Raw genomic sequence first — 23,499 nt, forward strand, 5'->3', positions numbered from 1 at the left:
GGCTGACGAAGTTAGAACGACGCAGTGTCGGTTGTTACCCCAAAATCTGTTACAGAATAAAAAAGGAGGTAACATATAAATAACAGGTTTGACTCCTACCAGCATCAACTGTGAGAGTGAGAAATCTGTGTGCCTTCCTCCTGTGTTGCATTGAAATAAAGAATAGAGAGAATATAACCTTAAACAGAAAGATTTATTAAAGGATGGTTACAACTAGGGGGAGAAGAGGTACACGACGGGGGATCACTACAAATACCCAAGAATAGATTCCAGCAAGAGGCATAGTGCCCAGACCCTTAAACTGTTCCTTGGTTAAACTATTAAGCACCCAAAAAACAATTACTGTCTGTCTTTCACTGCAGATAGAGGTCTCTGGCAACTGATGGACTGTCTCAGAAACATCGGAGGATCTGGCACTCTACTGCCAAAGCAGGAGATCAAGAGATCTGGGCTGATGGCAAAGTTTTCACTGGATCTTTTGATGGAATGCAGGAATCAGATATCAGGTAAGTATCAAAGTCCTTGGTAGGTATTAGTGGCTGAAGTCTTGATTCGATGCCCGTGCAAAGAAACTGGAGGTGGCTGCCTCAGTGGTGGACAGCCCCTACATCATCACTGACAGTTCCTTATATGGTCGATGTGGTGCGAATTCCTGAGGCACACTCTGGCAGACTATCCCAAAGTCGTTCCAGCTGGCTCTCAGTCCCCCAAGTTATGGTGGGAAACAGAATTTCAGCAGGAAAATGCCAGGAAGAAAGGATACCAAGACAGAGTTCAAACCTTTCCTATCACAGGTGCTGTCTTGAATTCTTATTTTCAAATTTTGAATTGCAGCAACATTTATTATAATACATAACAAAAGTATAACCATACACCAACAACACCTTACACAGTGTAAACATTGTGTTGCCTACGTTGCCCTAAGTAGCCTCCAGGAGATAACTCACGATGCCCACCAGGGCCACTCTGGTCACCATTCTGAACTCCGCTGCCCTGCATCCAGTTAGACAGGTGAATACCCCTCCCCTGTTAAAACCCCATAAAGTTTTGAACTTGCTTTTCCTGTTTGCTTGGTGTGGAGAGCTCACATAGCAACTCCCAGCTGAGCAGGCTGGCTCCACACACCAAACTTGCTCCTACCTGGAGTACATGGGAGATGGTGGAACTTCTGGGTCTGTGAGGAAAGGAGGCTGTGCAGTCATGGCTCCACTCCAGCTATAGGAACTTGCTTGGGGCATGGAGGAGAAGGGCCATGATAGGGACATGCATCTGTGCCATGTAAAAATGAAAGAGCTGCGACAGTAATAGCAGAAGGCAAGGGAGGCAAATAGTTGCCTCTGGTGTGGAGCCACAGACATGATGCTTCTACAAGGAAGGGGCTGGGATCAGGGTGGTGGTGAATAGCCTCCCTGTTGAGCTCCTCTTGTAGCCTTGTGTTCATAATGTACAGCCCAAGACTGAAGAGCAGTGCAGGATCCATACTTTCTGACACAGATTGCTGGTTAGCAGGCTACCAGGACAGTTAAAAAGCAGCTGGAAATCTAGTAGTGTGTGATTATAAGCATTCCTTTTGTGTGTTAGTGAATCAAGCTAGCAACAGGCTGTGGTATAGTTATATCTTACTCCATACAGTTCTGTAACGTGATAATCCTTAATGAGAGCTGGTGAGCACCTCCATATTTACAGCAGTATTAGGGGCGAATACATTATTTCTTTAATCATAAGCAAACCACTTGTGTTATGAACCAGTTCTATTTTAGGATGACTGCAAGAGTAAAGGCCTCCCCCCACACACACACGTCAGAAACATCTGAAAAATGTTTTTTTTTTAATCCATGCTGCTGTATACAGGTGACAAACCCCTTGAATTACCAGGCACCATGGCAGCTGTGGGATTATGAAAACACCTGTTTTGATTGACTACCTGAAAAGATAAGAAAGCAAAAATACTGTGGAATGTATGATCAAATCTCCCTGCACAGCTACTTTGTACGCTGTGCCTCTTTTCAGCACTAACCTTATGTGTCACAGGGCTGTCTGAGAAGTTAATGTAGAATCCCACATGATTTCTACAACCATGCACCTGGGGGCTTTGTGAAAATGGCTGGCCTGGGATTTTAATCTTTATATTAGTTTTGTTCTGGTTGATAGGGGGAGTAAGGCACTTGGCTCTCACTTAAGATCTAATCCTATTACTAGTGAAGTCAGTTTAAGTTCAAAGCAGAAAAAACATCTTTGAACAGCAATTACAAACATTGATGGGAGGAAGAGAAACAGAGCTGTAATCTGAGGGAAAAGGAAAAATGGTTACTTTGTTCTTTTAAACTGCTAGAAAACAAAATGAAGTCTATTTGCTGTTTCTGAACACTAGGTTGAAGTGTTCACCAAGATTTAGTTTCACTTTTTGAAATGCATAAAAAGGAAAATAAGCTATTAATAAAGCCAATGGATTTTAATGTCCAAAAATCACAAGCACTAATCTCTCTGTAGTAAAAATACTAAAGAATAATATACACTGATTTAAGTTGCATTGATGTAAAAAAGCAGTGGTTCTAGATGAATTTTGACATTTGGGCTTTAAAATGCATAAAAATTGTTAGCTTGTTCTACAAAAGCACTTTATAGAAAATACACATTGCAATGAAATGTCAGTAACCAATTTTGTTAAAACAAATATCACTGTGTTTAATTTCAGCTTTTTGCAGTCCTTCAGTATCTAGTTATTTACAGTGCTGGCAATGGTGTTCACCAACAGATCATCAACATGAATTTGACCACAGTGAATAATATTCTTAAATGTGACAGGTCTCAAGGGTAGTACTTGGAAAAAACAGTAAAACTCTGCTGTTAAGCTAGCATTTCATCACAGCAATCCTAACAGTCTTTCCAGTCACAGTCAAGAAGTCATCATCAGCCAAGGCACGAAGTGCTTCTTCGAGCATTCCTTTAGTGACAGCCTTAAAGAAAAGAGAAAAGTTTGAGAACATATACAAAAGGCTACATGCTACAAAGCCCCTAAACAAAAATCATATGATTCTGCTTGTCTCACCAAACTTCCATGTCAAGTTTGCCAGGTTTTAGGTAAAAGTTTTGTCTTTTTAAGGTGTGAAATTCATCCTGGAATGCAACAGTTAAAGTGGGTTCTTTCTGGCCTGTGCATCCTCAATGGTAACAAGAGATTCTGTGATCATGGCTTACGATTTTGTTGACGTATAAACCAGAGTAGACACCTATAGCTGACAAGAATAATCAGCTTATTTTTGTCAGCAAGACAAGTGTGTAAGTAATCAAGATCTCTTCTATTCCACAGGTGGAACTTATGTCTATGAAAGAAACACTAACTGAAACCAGAATTAAGCTAGTTAATCAGGAACACCTGATGACCAACTGGCTAGCAGGCTAATCTTATGCTTACTGATGTGTCAGGTGGACAGCAAGTAAATAGATTCTAAGGCCAGAAGGGACCACTGTAAACACTAATTACCTGTATAACAAATGGCATACATACAATTTCTAGAACATATCTTTTAGAAAAACATCCAACCCTGATTTAAAAATTATCCAACTTCAACTTCCATTAGATCATATTATATCTTTCTCTGCTAGACTGAAGAGCCCATATTAAGTATTTATTCCCCATGTAGATACTTAGACTGCAATCAACTCACCCCTTAACCTTCTCTTTGTTAAGATAAATAGACTGAGCTCTCAGTATCACTTTAAGGCATGTTGTCTAATCTTTTAATCATTCTCAGGGGTCTTCTCTGAATCTCCTTTAATTGACCAACATCCTTCTTGAACTGTGGGCACCAGAACTGGACAACTATTCCAACAGCAGTTGCCAAATAGAGAGGTGAAATAACCTCTCCACTGTTAGTCGGGATTTCCATTTAGTTTTCCTATTCAACTGAGATACAACTATAATCAGTACTGAGGACCCTGCTGAGTACACAGAAGATCCCCCATGAGATGGAAATTATTTTTCCAAATCGAAGTAGCATACAAAGAAAGCAGAAACTTACTGCGTCAGACTGTGCACGGAGATCATCAAAAAGCTGTTGGTATTTTAGAGCTGGTGTTTTACCCTTGGACTAGATAAGCTTCTTCCAGGCTTGAGCCAGCTCCTCCTTACGTTTATGGACAGTGGCACTTATCCCTTGGAAAAAAGTACATAAAAGTTACAAAGGATAGAATATTGACTTCTATGATGAGATAACTGGCTCTGTAAATGAGGGGAAAGCAGTGCATGTGCTATTCCTTGACTTTAGCAAAGCTTTTGATACGGTCTCCCACAGTATTCTTGTCAGCAAGTTAAAGTAGTATGGATTGGATGAATGGACTATGAGGTGGATAGAAAGCTGGCTAGATTGTCGGGCTCAATGGGTAGTGATCAATGGCTCCATGTCTAGTTGGCAGCTGGTATCAAGCAGAGTGCCCCAAGAGTCGGTTCTGGGGCCGGTTTTGTTCAATATCTTCATTAGTGATCTGGAGTATGGCGTGGACTGCACTCTCAGGAAGTTTGCAGATGACACTAAACTGGGAGGAGTGGTAGATATGCTGGAGAGTAGGGATAGGATACAGAGGGACTTAGACAAATTAGAGGACTGGGCCAAAAGAAATTTGATGAAGTTCAACAAGGACAAGTGCAGAGTCCTGTACTCAGGACATAAGAATCCCATGCACTGCTACAGACTAGGGACTGAATGGCGAGGCAGCAGTTCTGCAGAAAAGGACCTCGGGGTTACAGTGGACAAGAAGCTGGAGATGAGTCAACAGTGTGCCCTTGTTGCCAAGAAGGCTAACAGCATTTTGGGCTGTATAAGTAGGGGCACTGCCAGCAGATTGAGGGACGTGATCATTCCCCTCTATTCAGCATTGATAAGGCCTCATCTGGAGTACTGTGTCCAGTTTTTGGCCCCACACTACAAGAGAGATGTGGAAAAATTGGAAAGAGTCCAGCAGAGGGCAACAAAAATGATTAGGGGGCTGGAGCACATGACTTATGAGGAGAGGCTGAGGGAACTGGGATTGTTTAGTTTGTAGAAGAGAAGAATGGGGGTGGGGGGATTTGATATATCTGAAAGGGGGTTCCAAAAAGGATAGATCTAGCCTGTTCTCAGTGGTAGCAGATGACAGAACAAGGAGTAATCGTCTCAAGTTGCAGTGAGGGAGGTTTAGGCTGGATATTAGGAAAAACTTTTTCACTAGGAGGGTGGTGAAGCACTGGAATGGCTTACCTAGGGAGGTGGTGGAATCTTCTTCCTTGGAGGTTTTTTAAGGTCAGACTTGACAAAGCCCTGGCTGGGATGATTTAGTTGGGGATTGGTCCTGCTCTGAGCCGGGGGTTGGACTAGATGACCTCCTGAGGTCCCTTCCAACCCTGATAGTCTATGATTCTATGACTGTTATTTCTGAATTCTTTGTAGCCGAAAGAGGGCTAACAATATAGGCTGCTCTATCAACTGTTCACTTTAGGTACTGGACATGTTTGGGGAAAGTTTAGCAGATTTCAAAACAATTTGTTTCAATTGTGAAATGAATATACTTACTTTGACATGACATCCAGGTCTGACATTTATTACCTGGATTGCTCAATATCCAATCTGAAGCATTGACAAATCCACAAACAAATCACTGAGAAGATAACATCACCAAACTGAAATAGCATATAGTTTGCTCAAGCCAGACCCACTAGATACTAATTTATCCTTGTTAACACAAACCTGTAGTGAGAATGGATATGTCCACAATGCCAGTTCTTGGATCAGTAGCAGACTGTTTCAGAACTTCCTGATGGAGGCGTTTTGCTTCTTCAACATCAATTGTTTCAGCCTTGTTGGAAAAACGTACTTTAGCATGAGCTTCTGCCAGACAGATCAAAGACTCAAGCTGGCGGGGATATGCAGAAACCATTCCTCTACCACCGCCAATCTCTCTCATGTTCACATAAGCCTGAAGGAGAAGAAAAGGGGGAAATGTTTTATGTATAAGTAATTCACAAATGTATTATGTAGGATGTATCCAGACTCCATCCTTCAGAGGATTATCAGCCTGGGAAAAAAATTCCAAATATTGTGTATCCCCTTAAAGATAGATGCCATATACATCTTCACTATTTCCCTTGCCATGACTGGCATCTACCACAGCTAGTATGTCTCTCCTCATGCTTGATCCTGTAACAAAGCCATAATAAATTGGGCAGATTATTCCTGAAACCCTACACAGTATCTCTGGGGATCATTGTATTAAATTAATGAATGTTAAACTTTTCCAGAAAATTTCCATGCCTGGTGGTGGTTTGCATAGACTGGGTCAGGCTGTGTTCTCCTGAGACTAGGAAACAAAGAAAGAGCTTTGGTATAAAAGGATGAGCACAACTTGTGGCCTTCGTTTTGATTCAGCAAATGGACATAACTTGCTGCCCAGGGGAAGGCCCCACCTCTTTGCGGAAAGGTGGAAGGGAGGTGGGCCCATCAGCCTCCCGATTTGGAAAATTAGTGACCTTTAACGGGGATTTAAATCTGTTTATTCTTTCTGTTTTCTCTGTAATGCTTTTGCCCTGTGGATAAATGTTTGCTTGGAAGAGCTGTGGGTTGATTGGTAAAAATCACTATACTTGTCCTCAGAGAAAGCAATGCACATGGGCAGGCCTTTAAGTCAGTGGTTTTCAAACTTCCTTTTTCCTGGTGACCCAGATGAAGAAAATTGTTGATGCGTGTGACTCAACAGAGCTGGGGATGAGGGGCTCGGGTGTGAGAGGGTCTCAAGGCTGGGGCAGAGGGTTGGGGTGCAGGGGTGAGGACTGTGGGGTTGGCTGAGGGGTTTGGGGTGCATAAGGTGACCAAGCAGTCCCGCAGGGCTCTTACTCACAGGCACCGCCCCCTAGCTTCCACTGGCCGGGGACTAGCCAATGGGAGTGCAGAGCTGGGGCTCGAGCAGTGTGTGGAGCCCCATGGCCCCCTGCCTAGGAGCCGGACCTGCTGCTGGCCACTTCTAGGGTGCAGTGAGATGTCAGAACAGGTAGGTGCTAGCCTGCCTTAGCCGGGCAGCACTGCTGATGGGACTTTTAACAGCCTGGTTGGTGGTGCTGACCAGAGCCACCGTGACCAAGTGCCTTACATTCCTCGAACCAGTACTGGGTTGCGACCTGCAGTTTGAAAACACTGCTTTAAGCAGACTGGCTTGCTGGGGACATCACAGTGGATGGCAGAGAGCTGTGCAGCCTTAAGATCCCCTGTCAGAAGGGTCCCTAACCACTTGTATACTATAATATTTGGCTTCCTAATTTGTAAAACATGCAATGGCTTAAAGACTACTTTTATACTTTTCCTAAAATGTGATACCTCTATCATGTCTACACTGGAGCTGAGGTGTAACTTCCAGCTTGGATGGACATATCAGGTTAGCTGCCTGAGTATGCACTTTCAGATGGGATCATGCTTGGAGAACCTATCCTGTCCCATTGCTTGCACTGCTGTGGCTACACTTCTATCTTTAGCACTGTAGCTTGATGACCACTACAGCAGGTACAGCTACTTGAGCTGGAAATTACACTCCAGCTCCAGAGTCGATAAATGCCCTTAAAACTAAAGGTAAAATACTTGAGATTTTAAAATCCCAGTGCCTGTGCAGTGACACAAAATCTTGAAGCAAGCAGAACAATGGATACAACAAAACCTTAGAGACACTGTCAAATGCCATTATTCAATACCAAGCACTATATATTAGAAACTGGTCAGCCGTTTACAGTCCTTTGCTAGAGTATTAGTTAAGAACATTACCTTTAAAGTAAATTTAGAAAAAAACTTAAGCTTTCTACATTGCAAATGCTACCTCCAATGAACATGTTTCTGCCTGTGCACGTGCACACACAGGAAGAGGTAGAAAGTTGTTTTGTAAAAACAAAGCATGCAGCATGGAAATGTAAGTCTAATTGTAATACCTGGATAACAACGTATGAGGAAGTTGGATGTTTTCAATAGTAGTTTTCTTTGGATTCCACTGTGACTCTATAGGGTTAGCAGCTGCTAGGACAGAGGTGCGAGCATTCAGTTGGCAAATAATTCCAGCCTGTCAAAAGGAAACATATTTGAGAGCAAACAACCTTTCCTAGTGGAAGGAAGATTCCAGCAGCTATGTTAAGAGTCCCAAGACTCGTTTATTCTTACATGAAAGACTTAAAAGAATTAACTCTTGCTGGGTTCACCAAAAATACTTTATAAAAAGGGTTCTCTAGATCAAGAGAAACAACCTCATTACAAAAGACTGGGTACAAAATGGAACAAGGTTATCTGGAAGGAGTATTACATGCAGTGTGCAGCCATATATGCTGAGTCTGCAACATACTGAATGTTATCACTGAAATACAGCTCCGACATCTATACTCTTACTCAACTTTGAGGTTGTATTTCTGTCAATAGTCTTTTCTCCAGTTCCTACTGTCAAAGTTAGACTCAGGACAGTTTGTCAGACCACTCTGTTTTATTAGCACAGCGCTCTGCTAATAACATCCAGATAATGTGAGCACCATGCAAGACACAAACTATCTTATTTATACAGATAAAAGGGCGAGCACTTAACAAGATAACAAAGGAAGCAGAATCTGATAAGTTTACCTGGGCTAGGCATGCATATCTTATTTCCTTACTAACTATTACCGATCCTCTGTTAATGTTTCGCCATTAGCACCCTTGTTTATGCCTAATGTTTCTTTTCCTGGCACCTGTATTTCAACATTTCTTATTTCTGCTTAAAGGTACATACAACATTTCTCTAATCCAGTCTTATTTTTACAATTTAATTCATTCTACTTTCACACTACATTACCTTTTCAATTATCTTCTTTCATCATTAGGGTTCTTGATTATTTGCAGTTAACTCATGCGATTAACTCAAAAATTAATTGCAATCGCAGTTTTAATCATACTGTTAAATAGAATACCAATTAAAAATTATAAAATATTTTGTATGTTTTTCTGCCTTTTCATATATACTGTATTCTGCGTTGTAACTGAAATCAAAGTGTACATTTTTATTACAAATATTTGCACTGTAAAAATGATAAACAAAAAAAATAGTATTTTTCAATTCACCTCATACAAGTACAGTAGTGAAATCTCTTTGTTGTGAAAGTGCAACTTACAAAGGTAAATTTTTTTTTGTTACATAACTGCACTCAAAAACAAAACAATGTAAAACTTCAGCGCCTACAAGTCCACTCAGTCCTACTTCTTGTTCAGCCACCTGCTAAGACAAACAAGTTTGTTTACATTTACGGGAGATACTGCAAATATGAAGAGGGCAGCAGTATCACCAGGCAGTTGCATGGCACTTTTGTAGCTGGCATTGCAAGGTATTTACATGCCAGATATGCTAAACATTCGTATGCCCCTTCATGCTTCAGCCATCATCTTTGTACTTGTGCAATCAATCACGATTAATCTTTTTAATCCTTTGACAGCCTTATTAATCATTTAACAGATATTAACCTGGGTAGCGTGGTAAAATGTTGAGCTAGAGTCTTACCTTGGCAATAGAGTCTGTTGTTCTATTACCTCATGCAGTACTGGTCTTGTACTTTCATTCATTTTATCAAATTCATCAATGCAGCAAATGCCATTGTCACTGAGAACCAGAGCACCTGTCTGCAGAACCAACTGCCTTGTCTCTGGGTCCTTCATTACACCAATGAAGATCAACTGCACTAGAGCCCTTCCCTGATGTGTACTGGCCTCTAGGAACCAGGTTATAGACATATTGAAGCAGCTGTGATTTACTAGTGCCAGGATCACCACACAGAAGAATGTTGATCTCAGCACGAAAATTGCCTCTTCCCGTATGACTGAAATCTTTTCTTGATCCCCCGAATAGTTGAAGCAGAATGCCCTATAAAAATAAGATTTTTTCCAACTCAAGACACCAAAATTCTTGATAATTACATGAGCCAATCTCTGACTGAGTGAACTGAAATGTCAAATGAAAATTGTCTCAGATCATTAACAGAACACATGTAAAGCTGGAGTACAGTTTTCTGTCAAGTATCACTAAAAAGGGTAGTGGAGTTCTATCTTTGAAGCTTCAAAGATTTTCCAGGTCAAATCTGCTTAGATTACTTTTTAAATTAAATGGCCATCTCTGAAAAGTCAATTTTGAATTTAAACATTGAGCTAGATTCTTTCTGGATCTCTTATCAACAAAGACTTTACAGGTGGTGTGATGCTGCGTAAAAGAAGGTGACCATGTATCATTCCTGTTGCGCAATTGTGATAAATCTTGTACATATGTCATGTAAGGTATCATTGGAAAAGGTATCATAGTCTGCTAAGTATGATTATCCTGTTTGTATGCCTGTATCATCATTGTATATAAAAAGTTATGAAAGTGAAGTTGCATGGTACCCACCCTGGCGCTGGCTCCCAGCACAGGGAGGCCTGACTGAATAGCTGTCACACTGAGTCCTCTGCCTGCGCCAGCCGCCATGACAGGAATCAACATTTCTTCCCCCTGCACCTCCCCCTCCAGTGAGTACCTCCACCTTCCACTTCCAAGCCCCAAGTGTCCTCTTTTTGGAACTTGAACTATGGTAACCCTACATGTGCATGGTAAGTTATTGGCACAAACATGGTTTCCTGGGTCACATGCTCAGTCATGAGGCATTCAGTGCCTAGGTGCTGCCTGAAGGGATCTCAGGAAGGGGTCTCTAGAAGAGCTGATTGTCCTTAATGGGCCATCAAGCAGGCTGGCTAGCAGGGTGGATAAAAATCAATTATTAAACAAAAATTTAAAAAAAATGATTTTATTTAAATCAGATAATTTTAATTACATTATAGCTCCAAAATATCTTATCTCAGCATAGAATAGGGATTATAAATTCTAATTCTATAGTATGAGACAATATGTTCATGTAATGTTTAAGAAAAGTTTTGTAAATGAGTTCCAATAGTTCATGGATTAGGGACCCAATCTTATGTGGTTACAGAGGCTTCTGTAAAGATTATTTAGGTTAATCTTTCTATCTATCCAATGGGACTCAGTACTCAGTCTAGAAAATACCATCAGGGATACTTAATTTTGCAGTTCTCAAACTGTGGATTTGTGTCTCCAGAGATAATGTGTTTATTAACAGGAAAAATGTTTTTCAATAAATAAATAATATATAGAGGTGAGAAATAACAGACCTCAACTCTGTTGTCCCTCTGCAAATTTGTGTACACAGAGTCAATCCCTTACTTCTCTCTAAAAGTTCAATGAATAGAAAATTATTGGGGGTGGAATAGATCTGGACAAGACGTCTGGAGAAAAATGTGAGAAGTGAGGGACATATGCTTGTTTTGTTAAACTATTATATGTTTGCCGTTGAAGGAAAAAATCCAGAATACTTAATGTTGTTGTTTTAGTTAAACAAAACAATTTAAATGTCTGTCTGGTGATGTTCTTCTGTATTACTGTAGGACCTCCTCAAGTTGCTGCTTTTCGAGTGGTTCATTAAGATCCAAGCCAACATTCTCTTCCTCTTTAGCCAATGGATCAATAAAACGCTGAAGAAAGCTCTGAATATTGCAAAAATATTTAAGAGTGCCCAAAGGGGCAGAGCTGTGACTTCACTGCTACACAGTCCTACACCGGATGACATTTTCTTGGCTCAAATTACCTTCAAAAATACTCTCTATATTGCAGGTATTCAAAACTCCTAAAGGGTAGTGTGGCAAACCCAGGACAAATGGCTACAAAGGGAGGGGTAGTAATTAGTTCCAGGTGGGTTAAAAGGCCTCTCCCTAACCACTGAGGAGAGATAGCCATGGGGAAATAAGGTTCAGCTCTTGGAAAAGGAGTTACCAGGGAACTAATTAGGGTATGGCTACACTTGACACTTCAGAGCGCTGCCGCGGCAGCGCTCTCAAGTGTGAGTGTAGTCGGAGCGCCAGCGCTGGGAGAGAGCTGCACGTAAACCACATCACTTACGGGTGTAGCTTGCAGTGCTGGGAGCCGCGCTCCCACCGCTGCGGCACTGATTACACTGAGGCTTTACAGCGCTGTATCTTGCAGCGCTCGGGGGTGTTTTTTCACACCCCTAAGCGCGAAAGTTGCAGCGCTGTAAAGCGCCAGTGTAGCCATGGCCTTAGGTTCAGCTGGCCTCAACTGTTGGAGACCTTTTTAAACCATCCCTGGCATGAAAGCAGGGGGGATAGTGAGAGAAGCTGCCAGCAAGTTAGGTGCAGCAAGGAAGAGTGCACTCTGTCCCCAGAAGGGGAGAACCCAGCACAAGGGACTGACAGAGAGGGATCAGCCAGACCCTGTGCGACCTGGAAGGATTTTGCTTTGCCCAAGCTTGTGTCTCCAAGGCTAAAAAGCACTGAGCCTGCTGAGGAGAAGCAGGTACTTTGCCACAGTAGGAATCTCTCTAATGCATCCCCTACAGGATATTTCTCTCACGCACACTACAAGTTTATTAATTCCAACAATATCTTTCAAATGTCACAGTAAAGCATACCAATTACTTTGAAAAAGCTTTATCAAACTATTATCCTTTTTTAGTGAACTATTTTTTTATAATTTTATAAATACAAGTTAAACACTTTTAGGAATGGGATAACATGCTAAACATATTACCATTAAAAAAAGTATATGAAAATTTACTGAGGATTTTAACCTCTATTACACCCTAATGCCTACAAACAAACCTTACTCCTGGACCAAAATCCCAACATAGTAAGCTCTGTACAAACAGAATAAAAAGACCTTTCCCAAAAAGCTTACCATACAAGTATAAGACAAGAGACAACAGATGGATACAGACAGGGACATACAAACGAAGAAGGAAATGGTATTGATCAGTATGACAAGCAGTGGTCTCAGCACACTAGCAGCCTAGCTGTTGTAAAGGCTTTTGTAGGCATCACAGAAAAGGAGAGCTTTAAGAAGAGCTTTAGAGGAGGAGAATAAGGTAGCTTTATAAATATTTACAGGGAACTCCTCCTAAGTGTAAGGAGCAGCACGGGAAAAACACAAAAAGGTGCTCATTTGAAAATTTAACAAGTGGCCGGTAGAAGTAGTCCAACTGGAAAAGAAAGTAGAGTTTTCAATAGTTAATGAGAGTTGATGGGTAAGGTGGAGGTAGGCCATGACAGACCTTGAAAGTGAAGACCAAGTAGTTTATGCTCAATGGAGCTGAAAAGGAGGAGCCAGTGACGAGATGGAAAGAGAGGGGTGATCTGCTCAAAACAACATACTAAGAAAATATTTGTGGCAACATTCTGAACTGGCCTGAGCAGGGTAAGGTTTCATTTGTTATGGCCAGAGAAAAGGGTATTGCAGTAATCAAGACACACGAGGAGAGTTTTAGGCCAGGTCTACACTACAGACCTATATTGCTGTAACTGCATTGCTCAGAGGTGTGAAAAATTCACGCCCGAGCGCAGTTATACCAGTCTAATCCCCTCTGTAGACAATGCTATGTCGACAGGACAGCTTCTCCCATCAGCATAGCTACTGTCTCTCAGGAGTTGGATTAACAATGCTGACAGGAAAAGCTCTCCCATTGGTATAGGACTGAGGTGGGCACACTATGGCCAGCAGGCCACATCCGGCCTACGGGACCCTCCTGACCTCCAGGCCCGGGAGGCTAGTCCCCAGTCCCTTCTCTGCTCTTCCCCCTCTCCGGCAGCCTCAGCTCACTGCGCTGCTGGCACAATGCTCTCGGTGGTGTGGCTGCGAGCTTCTGGGGCAGCACAGCTGCAGAGCCCAGCCTCAGTGCTCTGTGCTGCGTGGCTGGCTCCTGCCAGGCGGCACGGCTGTAGTGTTGCCAGTTACTGGTGTTCCAGGCAGTGCGGTAAGGGAGGGGAGCGTGTGGGGGGGTGTTGGATAGAGGGCAAAGGAGTTCAGGGTGGTGGTCAGGGGGTAAGGGTGTGGACAGGGGTCGGGGCGGTCAGAGGGAGGGGAATGGGTTGAATGGGGGTGGGGGTCCGGGGGGGGGGAGAACAGTCAGGAAGGAGAAGGGGGGCAGTCAAGGGCGTGGGTTCTGGGGGTTGTCAGGGGACAGGGAGTGAGGGGGTGGGGTGGATGGGGCAAGGGTACTGGGGGGCCGTCAGGGAACAGGGGGGGTTGGATGGGGCAGGAGTCCGGGGGGGCATCAGGGGGTGAGAAGCAGGGGGGTCAGATGGGGGCCGAGCCGGGCCACGCCTGGCAGTTTGGGGAGGCACAGCCTCCCTTAACCAGCCCTCCATACAATTTCCCAACTCCAATGTGGCCCTCAGGCTAAAAAGTTTGACCGCCCCTGGTATAGGAGCACCTGTACAGCATTTTAAGTGTACACTTGCCCTTAGATGGACAGACGGACGGACGGACGAAGGCTGTATCTTAGATAGGTTATGCAGGTTATGTTTTCTACATGATCAAGAAACAGCATAGCTGGGAGAATTTGAAGGGAAATTAAGCCTCTGTTTTAGATATGTTGAGTTTGAATTCACAGCTAGACATCTAGGAGGAGACGTCTGAGGCACAGGCTGCAATTTTAGTTTCAACACAAAGACAAGTCTGAAGTAGAGAGGTACAGCTGAGTTTTCTACATAGAATGGATAGCTGAATTTGTGTTTGCAGATGAGATTACCCAGATATAAAATGGAGAGGGAGAAGAGAAGGGAGCTCAGGACAGAACCATTTGGAACCCACAGAACGCTGGAGGGCAGATGAAGAGGATCCTCTAAAGGACATGCTGAAGAAGTGATTAAAGAGGTAGAAGGAGAACCAGCAAAGGACAGAAGCCAGGGAAGCAAAAGGAGGATTAGGCTTCAAGAAGAGCATGGCTGAGTGTGCTGAAGGCAGCTGACAGGGCAAGGAAAATGAGGATAGAGTTCTGGTTCTGAGCTTTAGCTAGTAAATGGTGATTAGAGACTCTGGGGAGAGCAGTTTCATTGTAGCCCAAGGGATGGAATCCAGATTGATGAACTCTATGGTGGAATTAGAGGAAAGAAACTCCAGACAACGATTTTACTTTTCCTCCTCTTAAGAACACGGTATGAAAACATCAGTGTTCTTCAAACACCCTGGGGTTGATCCTAAACATAACTCGATTCTGATATTTGCTAGAATCAAATATTGCACATAGAGAAGATACAAATAAGCTTTTTGTGAAAGAAATGGAGGTATCCACACTCGTTCACCTACCTGGAACTTAACTTTGCATGAAGCTACGTTAACATCTGTTCCCCAGATCACAAGCTTTTGTTCAAGAGATTGTTCACTTGCCAATGCATCCTTTGCTGTTTGTGGGAAGGAAAAAGCCATCAGTATGGATAATATAAATATATTTTAGAAGAAAAATTACCAGCGAAATCTGAAAGATTTACCTACCCTAAGTCCACCTATCTGACTTTGCTGGCAGATCCAAGATCTGGCCCCTGCCTAACTGGAGTTCCTCGCACACCACTCCTTGGAGTACCCTCCACTGTAGAGCTGGGAGTGCCATAGGTCAGAGGCGAACTAATATTAAAATCAAGTGGAATTGCAACAAAGAAAATGTTTAATTATACCTCAAAATATTAACGAATACACTTTGCCCTAATGAAGTCAACAAGTTAGTGTTAGTCACTGTGATGGCAGTATATTGTACATTGAGTATATTGTTATTGGTTGTATGTTTTATGCGTTAAAATCAATTAATTAAATTAAAAGCAAGGTACCAACTAACCTGTAATTGAAAACAATCCTGTTCATTCAAAAGGCCCTTTTTGTTTTTAAATTGACAGCTATGTAAAAGCCTACATTAAATCTTTCCGTCTATGCCATTTAATAGCCAATAATACATAGATATCAGCATTTTGCTCCTACTACTGACAAGCGTAACCAAAATTGTAGTGGGCTGGAAAACAGAACATCTTGAGCATTTGGGCTTTGCATGTCAACTGCTGGAGAAGCTGGCATTGGCTGTAGATCTCCTGTAGATGTGGAGTCATCTGTTCGACCTTTTTGTGAAAGAGGAGACTGAGCATCTTCAGTGCGTGCTGGAACAAGATGAAAGCTGATAAGTAGCTATTTCATACATTAATCTGTGTAGAATGTTGCAGCTAATGTTAAAAGACCAAATCACAAAATAGATCATATGACAGAATAGACAATAACTTGGCTGATATAAAATTAAAAAGCAAAGTGCAATATTTTGCTGAAATGAAAATGAAGAGTATTTGTGAGATTCCAAAAGTGGAAAATAGCTTAAGAATTTAAAGTAATTAATACTGCAATTATCTTCCTAAATGCTAAGAAATCAGAGCTGGTACTACTAATGCTATGAAAAACTAACTCATATAGCGCTTTTCATCAGTAGACTCCTTTGTAAAATGCTTTGAAAGCAATATCATTATCACTATTTTCCAGCTGGGGAAACTGAGGCAGAGAGAGGCAGAAGCAACCTACATACTGGTGAGTATCAAAGCTTTTCAAGTGCAGTGCTAAGTTTCACAGGATCATATTCGTAACATTTGTAAACTTGCCTCCGTTTCACTTTTAAAAAGCATCCTCTTGCACCCATGCATTGTTGAAGACTAAGGCCAGGTCCATACAACAAAGTTTTGTCAACATAGCTGTGCCAGTGACAGGATGTAAAAAACCATAGCCGTAGCTGACATAGCTATGCCAGCAAAACCCCACAGTTACAGCTACAGCTGTGCTGACAGAAGAGATTCACAGAAACGGGAAAGACTGCCCCACAGCAAGCCGAGCTGACAAATGACATTACCTACCTTCCCGTATAGCTGTGCTGGCAAAGCCTCTGTAGGGAAAAGTTGCACTTACGAGTCTGGGGTTGGTGCTCCGCCCGCGCTTGCTGCCGCGGCGGCTCGGTGTGGAGGCCGGCGAGGACATGACGCTGCTTCCCCGGCTGCTGCTGCTTCCTGCGGAGGCGGAGAGAGAAGCTGAGGCAGAGCAGAGCGAGACCCCCACGCCCCGCCCCGAGCCGAGCCCCTGAGACTAACACATTCCTGGGATTTCACGGCACGGAGGCGTCGCGCCCCTCAGCGGGACGCACCCGCCACTCGATCCCCTTCGCGCGCAGATATTCGTGTGTGGGAGAGGGGGGCGGCGGCGTCTCGCGCTCTTACCCCACTTTTCTTCCGGAAGCACCTTCGGCCAGCCCCTGAACCCCGAGAAAATTCCGCGCCAAACGGGTCACGTGGACGGGCTCTCCCGGGCGACTATTGGTAGGTAAAGCCGGGAGAGCCCAACTCGGCCCAGAAAGGGGGACGGAACCACCCATCTAGATTCCGGGTACGGACGATCGCCCCCTAGCGGCTCTGTGAGCCTCTCTGCAGGGACAGAGCGAAGTCTGACAGGAGCTCGATTCTCCCACAATACAGAGGATTCACCCACATAGAGCCTAGATCAGATTCACAGGCAAGGTTCCCCCTTTCTCCCTGGTGATAATGGTATCACCCATACTTGACCAAGTGTCGCGACACAGGCCCGCCCTCTCATCATCACCCCCTTCTTACGGAACCGGGGCCGGCTTCCATCTCTCCTGTTAGTTTCGCGATTCCGGTGGCGGTTACTAGGAAGTGACGTATTTCGTGAGGCGGAGGTGACGTGAGGCGCACAGGCTCGGGCCGGTGGGAGGGGTTTGGACAAGATGGCTGGATCCACAGGTCTGTGGGGGGCTCGATATGGGCCTGGGACGGGTGCGGGGAAGCAGGTCTCCACTCTGTGGGCTGCGAGAGCCCCGGGGCGGGGCTGTACCTGCCCCTTTCTGGCAAAGGGGAGTTGGTGTCTGGGCTGAGCCGCGGTGACAGGGCCCGGCGCCAGCCGGAACCGGGGCGTGGGGGTCCCCAGCGGAGCCTCGGTGCAGGGGGCGGTACGGCAGCGCATCCTTCCTCCGGGTAGGTGCGGCCGGATAGGAGTTCCACCTCCGTGCCTCCTGCGGCGCGCAAAGGGCTGCGGGACAGGCCGGGGTGGCGGGGGCACCCTTCTCGGGCCCTGTGCGGCGGGCCTGGGGTCTCCGCCTGGGAGAGCGGAGCTCGAATCCGTGCGGCGGGAAGGGAGCGGACCTCAGTGCCTGTACAGAGGATAGGGAAGCGGCGGGGCAGAGCCAAGGGGAGGTGATGATTTAGTACCCACTGCCGAGGTGTAGGTGCCTGAAAGGCAGGGCCGAGGAGGAGGGACAAAACTCATTTCAGTGTCTAGTGCAGAGCGGCTTATTGTGCAGCCAAGGGGAATAGATACCATGTCTTATTCTGCTGCAGATAGTGACAGACAGTATGGCAGTACTTGGGATTGGGCTACCCCACCTCAGTAACCAGTTTGGCTGGTGTGGGGTAGCTCAATAGCCCAGCCTGCTGGAGCAGAGCTCACCTTATTGTTCAATAAAGGTATTATTGGGCACAGGACAGAGTCTTAGCTCTGGGCTTCAGTGTAATGCCCAAGTGAGGATTTAGAGGGGATTTAGGAGGCAAAGGAATCAACGTGAACAAATGGAGGGAACGGGAAGGAAGAGCTCGGGGCAGGGGAACGAACCGACTTCGGTGCTCAATTCAGGGAATCAAGCTAATTTAACTTAGTGTTTCATCTATTGAGCTTATGGAGAGCTAGGGCTGCAGGCCCGAATCTTGTGATGTAGAACCCCCTTCTGTGCCTAATGCAGGTGGTTAGCAGTGGAAGAGGAATAGAGAATACTAGGTAGAACTTGGGAGAGAAAAACTCCCCTCGCTGTGCCAGACTTTGGAAATAGGGTATGCATGGCAGATCCTGCAGAAAGGGGAGAGAGCAGCCCTCAGTACCTTGGGGAGCTCCCACTGCAGAGACTGGGTGCTGCTGTACTACCATTGGTGGTAATGAAAAGCCTGCATTGCCCAATGTGGGCTGAATTGGGATGGGTATATTGAAGGAACTATATTTACTTTATTGTGGGAGAACTGTATTTTGTTACTTTTTGTAGAAATGCCTTCTGGTGTTGGAATTAAAATAAAATAAGATTTTTTTTTAAAGTACCCTTGGGATAGAGTGAGTTCCCAGATTCTTTGCACTCCTGCCTGTCTCTGAGTTCTAGGTCATCTGGTTTCCTCCAATAAATAGAAAGTAAAGTTGGTTTTGCTTGTGAGTGAATCTTGTTGCTGCTTGCAACTTTTTGCTTTCAAAACAGTTGTTTCATTCCGGCTGTAATTAAAAATTGATGTTGTTGAATCAGAAAACTGTCCTACTTCTGCTCTGTATTCACTCAGTTCTGTAAGGTAGAAATAATAAGCTGCTAAAACTCACTGCATTTTCTATCCCAGTGCTCTTTGCATATTAACAAATAATAGTTATTTTGCAAAGCTTGTGTGTGTATATATGTACATTTACAGGAATTACTTTCCTTATTATTGAAATGCAGCTACTTGTATAGTAAAACATAGTTGGTGCTTAACTATACCTATATACCTTTTCATTTCCAGAGATCCTAAAGTGCTTTATTCTATACTTCCCTAGCACCACTAAAAATCAGCCATCTTTTCAGTAGAGGAGGAAACCAGGCAGAGTCAGAGAACTGCAGAACAGGAAGGGAAGTTAGTTTTTAAGGTCTCAGCCAAACACATATGCTCCTTTCCCAGGAAACTGCACGGTACTCTCTTGGGACAAAACTCACTGCAGGCCTAAGCAGATGTGACTCCTGTGAGGTCAATGGGATTCTGCCTACTTTGAGTCATGGCTGAATTTCATCCTTATTTCAGAAAGAGGAAGGTCGGAGCTGAAACTGCCAGAATGTGTAGTTTTTGTTTGGATAAACTCTAGGGGGTGTAATCCTGGCCCCATTGAAGTAAATGGCAAAATGCCTGTTGAATTCAGTTTGGCCAAGATTCACCCTGAGGCATTTCTTTCCTGAGACTTAAAGCACTAATCAGCTATCTGAGCACATAGGAAAACTACAGAGCATTTTAAAACAAGAAGAAATGTTTGAAAATAACTGTCTCTGAATATGCCTTAATGAAAATACGTACTTCAATATGGCCAGTTATATTGTTCTTAGATAGCATCCTCACCGTAACCAATTATCTATCTTTCAAAACTCCCTCATCTGTTTATTTCGTGTGCAGATGTTATATCTGTTAAGCAGCTCCTCAATCTGGCCTTCAATATTGCCATTATTTCTGTTTGTAGTTAGACCCATTCAGAAGCCTACATCAGTTTGTGGGCAACATTAAAGGTTTTTGGAAACTTGGGTCAAGATGTTTCTTTAGGAAAAGGATAGTTATTGGTAAAGTACACTTAAAATGTTATGGTTAGATGGGACTCATTGCATTCAGTTCCTTGAAATACAGTGTAAATTTTTTTTGAAAGGCATAAAATTCCCAGCTGCAAGAAAAAACATTATCAAAGAATAATATTTAAAGCCTTTTATAAAATTGTTTCCTCCCTCTCTTGCTTCAATGTGATTTTTATAACCAATTAAAATACACAATATATAACTCTTAATACAACCAAAATTCTAGCAATGCCAAAGAGAAGTCTAAATACATAATCTACACTCTGTTTTCTATTATGTTTGTATTATAATGGTTATTAAATATATTATTTTTCAGATACGTGTTTTCTGCAACTCTGGATGCACTTGTATCTAAGAGCCATGAGCAAATAACTAAACTATATCATAAGAAGTGTGAGTTATCAGGGTTTAAGCTGTGCATTTATCTTTAATTTTTTCATATTCTCTTTCTAATTGCTTAAATATATAACCTTAACCATTGTTTTGCCTTTAAAAACTTTAAAACACCAATAAATTAAAGGAAATGAGATGGAGAAAGTTATCAGGTCTTTAGTGGCTACCAAATGGTAAAACTGGTAACCATTAATTTCAACTTTGGAGACTTATAACGTAGCTTTTGGCCAAAGGTTAGTTACTTTAGATTTGAAGGTTGACCTCTAGTTAATAACAGACTATTTTAACAGAGGTAAAGTTGAAAGTGTGTTTTGGAGGAGTCCAGCTAACACATCAAACCAATATTACCTTTCTTTATCAATTTCATCTTAAAATAAAATAAACAGAATGTCTCAAAAAGAACTGTTAGGGCATACAACCTGTTCCGCACTGCCACATAATCCTGTTGCATTTGCCCTGCCCAAATTGCAGTGTCCACACAAAATTATCTTTGCCTCCAAAATTTGAAAAAATAGGAAAATATTTAAAACAAATCAAGATTATGCACGTTCAGTTCCCACTCAATAAATCAGTGTGCAGTCGTAGCCTAATCTGTTTTTATCTCTTGCATATCTTTAAAAAATATTTAGGGAACATACATAGTTAACTAGGTTGGAGGTGTAAACTGGGTGGGGTGAGAATGAGTGTGTGAAACATTGTACAGCAATAGGGCACCTTCCTGATTGTATTTCTGCACTATGGAGACTGTAGCACCATAGCTGTGTTGGCATAGCCTCATAGTGTAGATGTGGCCTACACCGACAGTTTTTCTGTCAATGTAGGTTTTCATAGCTCTGTCTACTCTGGAGACTATGCCAAGTATAACTAAGTGAGGTGTGGTTTTTCACACCCTTGACTGATGCAGCTATGCTGATGAAACTTTCAAGTATAGACCTAGCCTCTGACACATCATATAACTCTTCAGAGCAGGTCTCCCCTCCTCTACACTTCAGTAAGTCTGTAGGAGGAGAAGTTGTTACACTAAATTGAAAACTTTACATGTTTAAATCTCTAAAATGTTAAACTTCAAACACAAACATAAATAAGTCTGCATTTTCTCTGTCCCTCTGTATGTGTATTCCTCTGTGCTCTATGCCTCTGTTCTCTATGCCTGTCTCCTTCCTCCCTTGGTGCTCCTCATTCCATGACCAGGTAGCAATCTCTTCCTGACGTCCATGCCCCTTCCAGGGCATTGCCCCTCTTTTATATCCCTAGACTCCAAATTTTTTACTGTCTACCAAGAATCCATTCCTGGAGTCAGTAGCAGATAAATTTGTGTTTAACAATTGTCATGGTATAATCCCCTACTCTGAACCTTAGCGTCCAAAAGATGGGGTACCAGCATGAATTCCTCTAAGCTCAATTACCAGCTTAGTACTTGTAGCGCAGCCACCAACCAGGAATTCCAGTGCCTGGTACACTCTGGTCCCCCCAAGACCTTGCCCGGGGACCCCCAAGACCCAGTCCCTCTGGATCTTAACACAAGGAAAGTAAACCCTTTCCCTCACTGTTGCCTCTCCCAGGCTTCCCCTCCCTGGGTTACCCTGGAAGATTTATTGTGATTCAAACTCCTTGAATCTTAAAACAGAGGAAAATTCACCTTCCCCCCTCCTTCTCTCTCCCCCTCCCAGACTCTCCCTGAGAGAGAAAGTAATCCTAACACAGAGAGAAAATTAACCTTTCTCTCCCCCTTCCCTCCTTTCTCCTCACCAATTCCATGGTGGATCCAGACCCAGTCCCCTGGGGTCTCACCAGAATAAAAAAACAATCAGGTTCTTAAACAAGAAAAGCTTTTAATTAAAGAGGGAAAAACAGTAAAAATTATCTTTGTAAATTTAAGATGGAATATGTTACAGGGTCTTTCAGCTATAGACACTGGGAATACCCTCCCAGCCTAAGTACACAAGTACAAATAAAAATCCTTTCAGCAAAATACTAATTTGAACTCCTTCCAGCCAAATACACATTTGCAAATAAAGAAAACAAACATAAGCCTAACTCGCCTTATCTACCTAGTACTCACTATTCTGGACATATAAGAGACTGTATCAAAGAGATTGGAGAGAAACCTGGTTGCACGTCTGGTCCCTCTGAGAACCCAGAGAGAACAACAACCAAACACTAACAGCACACACAAAAACTTCCCTCCCTCAAGATTTGAAAGTATCCTGTCCCCTGATTGGACATCTGGTCAGGTGACAGCCAAGCTCATTGATTTTGTTAACCCTTTACAGGCAAAAGAGATATAAAGTACTTCTGTTCTATTAACCCTTGACTATCTATTTATGACAACAATATTTTGCAATCATTTTAAACTTTGCTCTGCATACTCAATGTGTAAGAATGGCCTTGGCTGTAGCTGCAGGCAACAAAAGTCAGGGAAAACAAAGTTGGAACTAGTACCATCTTTTGCCTGGTTGAGTAAAACTCGGCAAGCAACAAATAGTGATATGCTTCAGCCAGGGTGAAAACAAATAATCTATAGTTTACAAAAGGCTCTTGTAAGCTATATGTAGTCCTTGGGTTCTTCCCTATCTTGTGGCATAGATGGGCAAGAATTTTTTTATTTTTCCCCAAGGTCCTTCTATTAATAGTCTGGTGACTCCTTTTTATAACCCTGCCTTAGCTGCTAGTTAACTCCTTTCCCTACCTGTCTCAGTGTGGTATATCACAACTGCCTTTACCTACCCTTGACCTCCACATATGTATACTCCTCAGCCCCCACCATAAAAAAACAAAAACAAAACAAAAAACCCCACCACCCGACTAAAACACACTTCTACTGGTTTTTGAATGTTATGATTCCTGATGAAACCATGAAATTGCCTTCCTTCACCTTATTTTAA

At 43.0% G+C, this 23,499-nt stretch overlaps 2 protein-coding genes and 1 pseudogene across 3 annotated transcripts in view; 1 reads left to right on the plus strand and 2 right to left on the minus strand.

Moving 5' to 3' along the window:
• Positions 1 to 174: 174 nt before the first annotated feature.
• Positions 175 to 17,420, minus strand: LOC127045682 (DNA replication licensing factor mcm4-B-like; annotated as a pseudogene).
• On the minus strand, positions 9,541 to 17,604 carry LOC127045681 (DNA replication licensing factor MCM4-like). Its single transcript, XM_050942076.1, has 4 exons — positions 17,481 to 17,604; positions 16,734 to 16,883; positions 15,163 to 15,257; positions 9,541 to 9,885 (listed from the first exon to the last, which is right to left on the minus strand). Exons 2-4 carry the CDS (start codon positions 16,852 to 16,854, stop codon positions 9,622 to 9,624), a joined length of 480 nt encoding a protein of 159 aa, XP_050798033.1. The 5' UTR covers positions 16,855 to 16,883; positions 17,481 to 17,604; the 3' UTR covers positions 9,541 to 9,621.
• Positions 17,527 to 23,499, plus strand: part of UBE2V2 (ubiquitin conjugating enzyme E2 V2) — a 55,215-nt gene continuing 49,242 nt past the window's right edge. The window contains exon 1 of one of the 2 annotated variants that reach the window (XM_050942078.1): positions 17,527 to 17,630. In XM_050942078.1, coding sequence (XP_050798035.1) covers positions 17,615 to 17,630 — 16 coding nt within the window. In that variant the 5' untranslated portion in view covers positions 17,527 to 17,614. The remainder of the gene's footprint in view (positions 17,631 to 23,499) is intronic. The other variant, XM_050942079.1, reaches the window with a different exon arrangement.

The sequence above is a fragment of the Gopherus flavomarginatus genome, chromosome 2, assembly GCF_025201925.1.
Source record: "Gopherus flavomarginatus isolate rGopFla2 chromosome 2, rGopFla2.mat.asm, whole genome shotgun sequence".
NCBI classification, from domain to species: domain Eukaryota; kingdom Metazoa; phylum Chordata; order Testudines; family Testudinidae; genus Gopherus; species Gopherus flavomarginatus.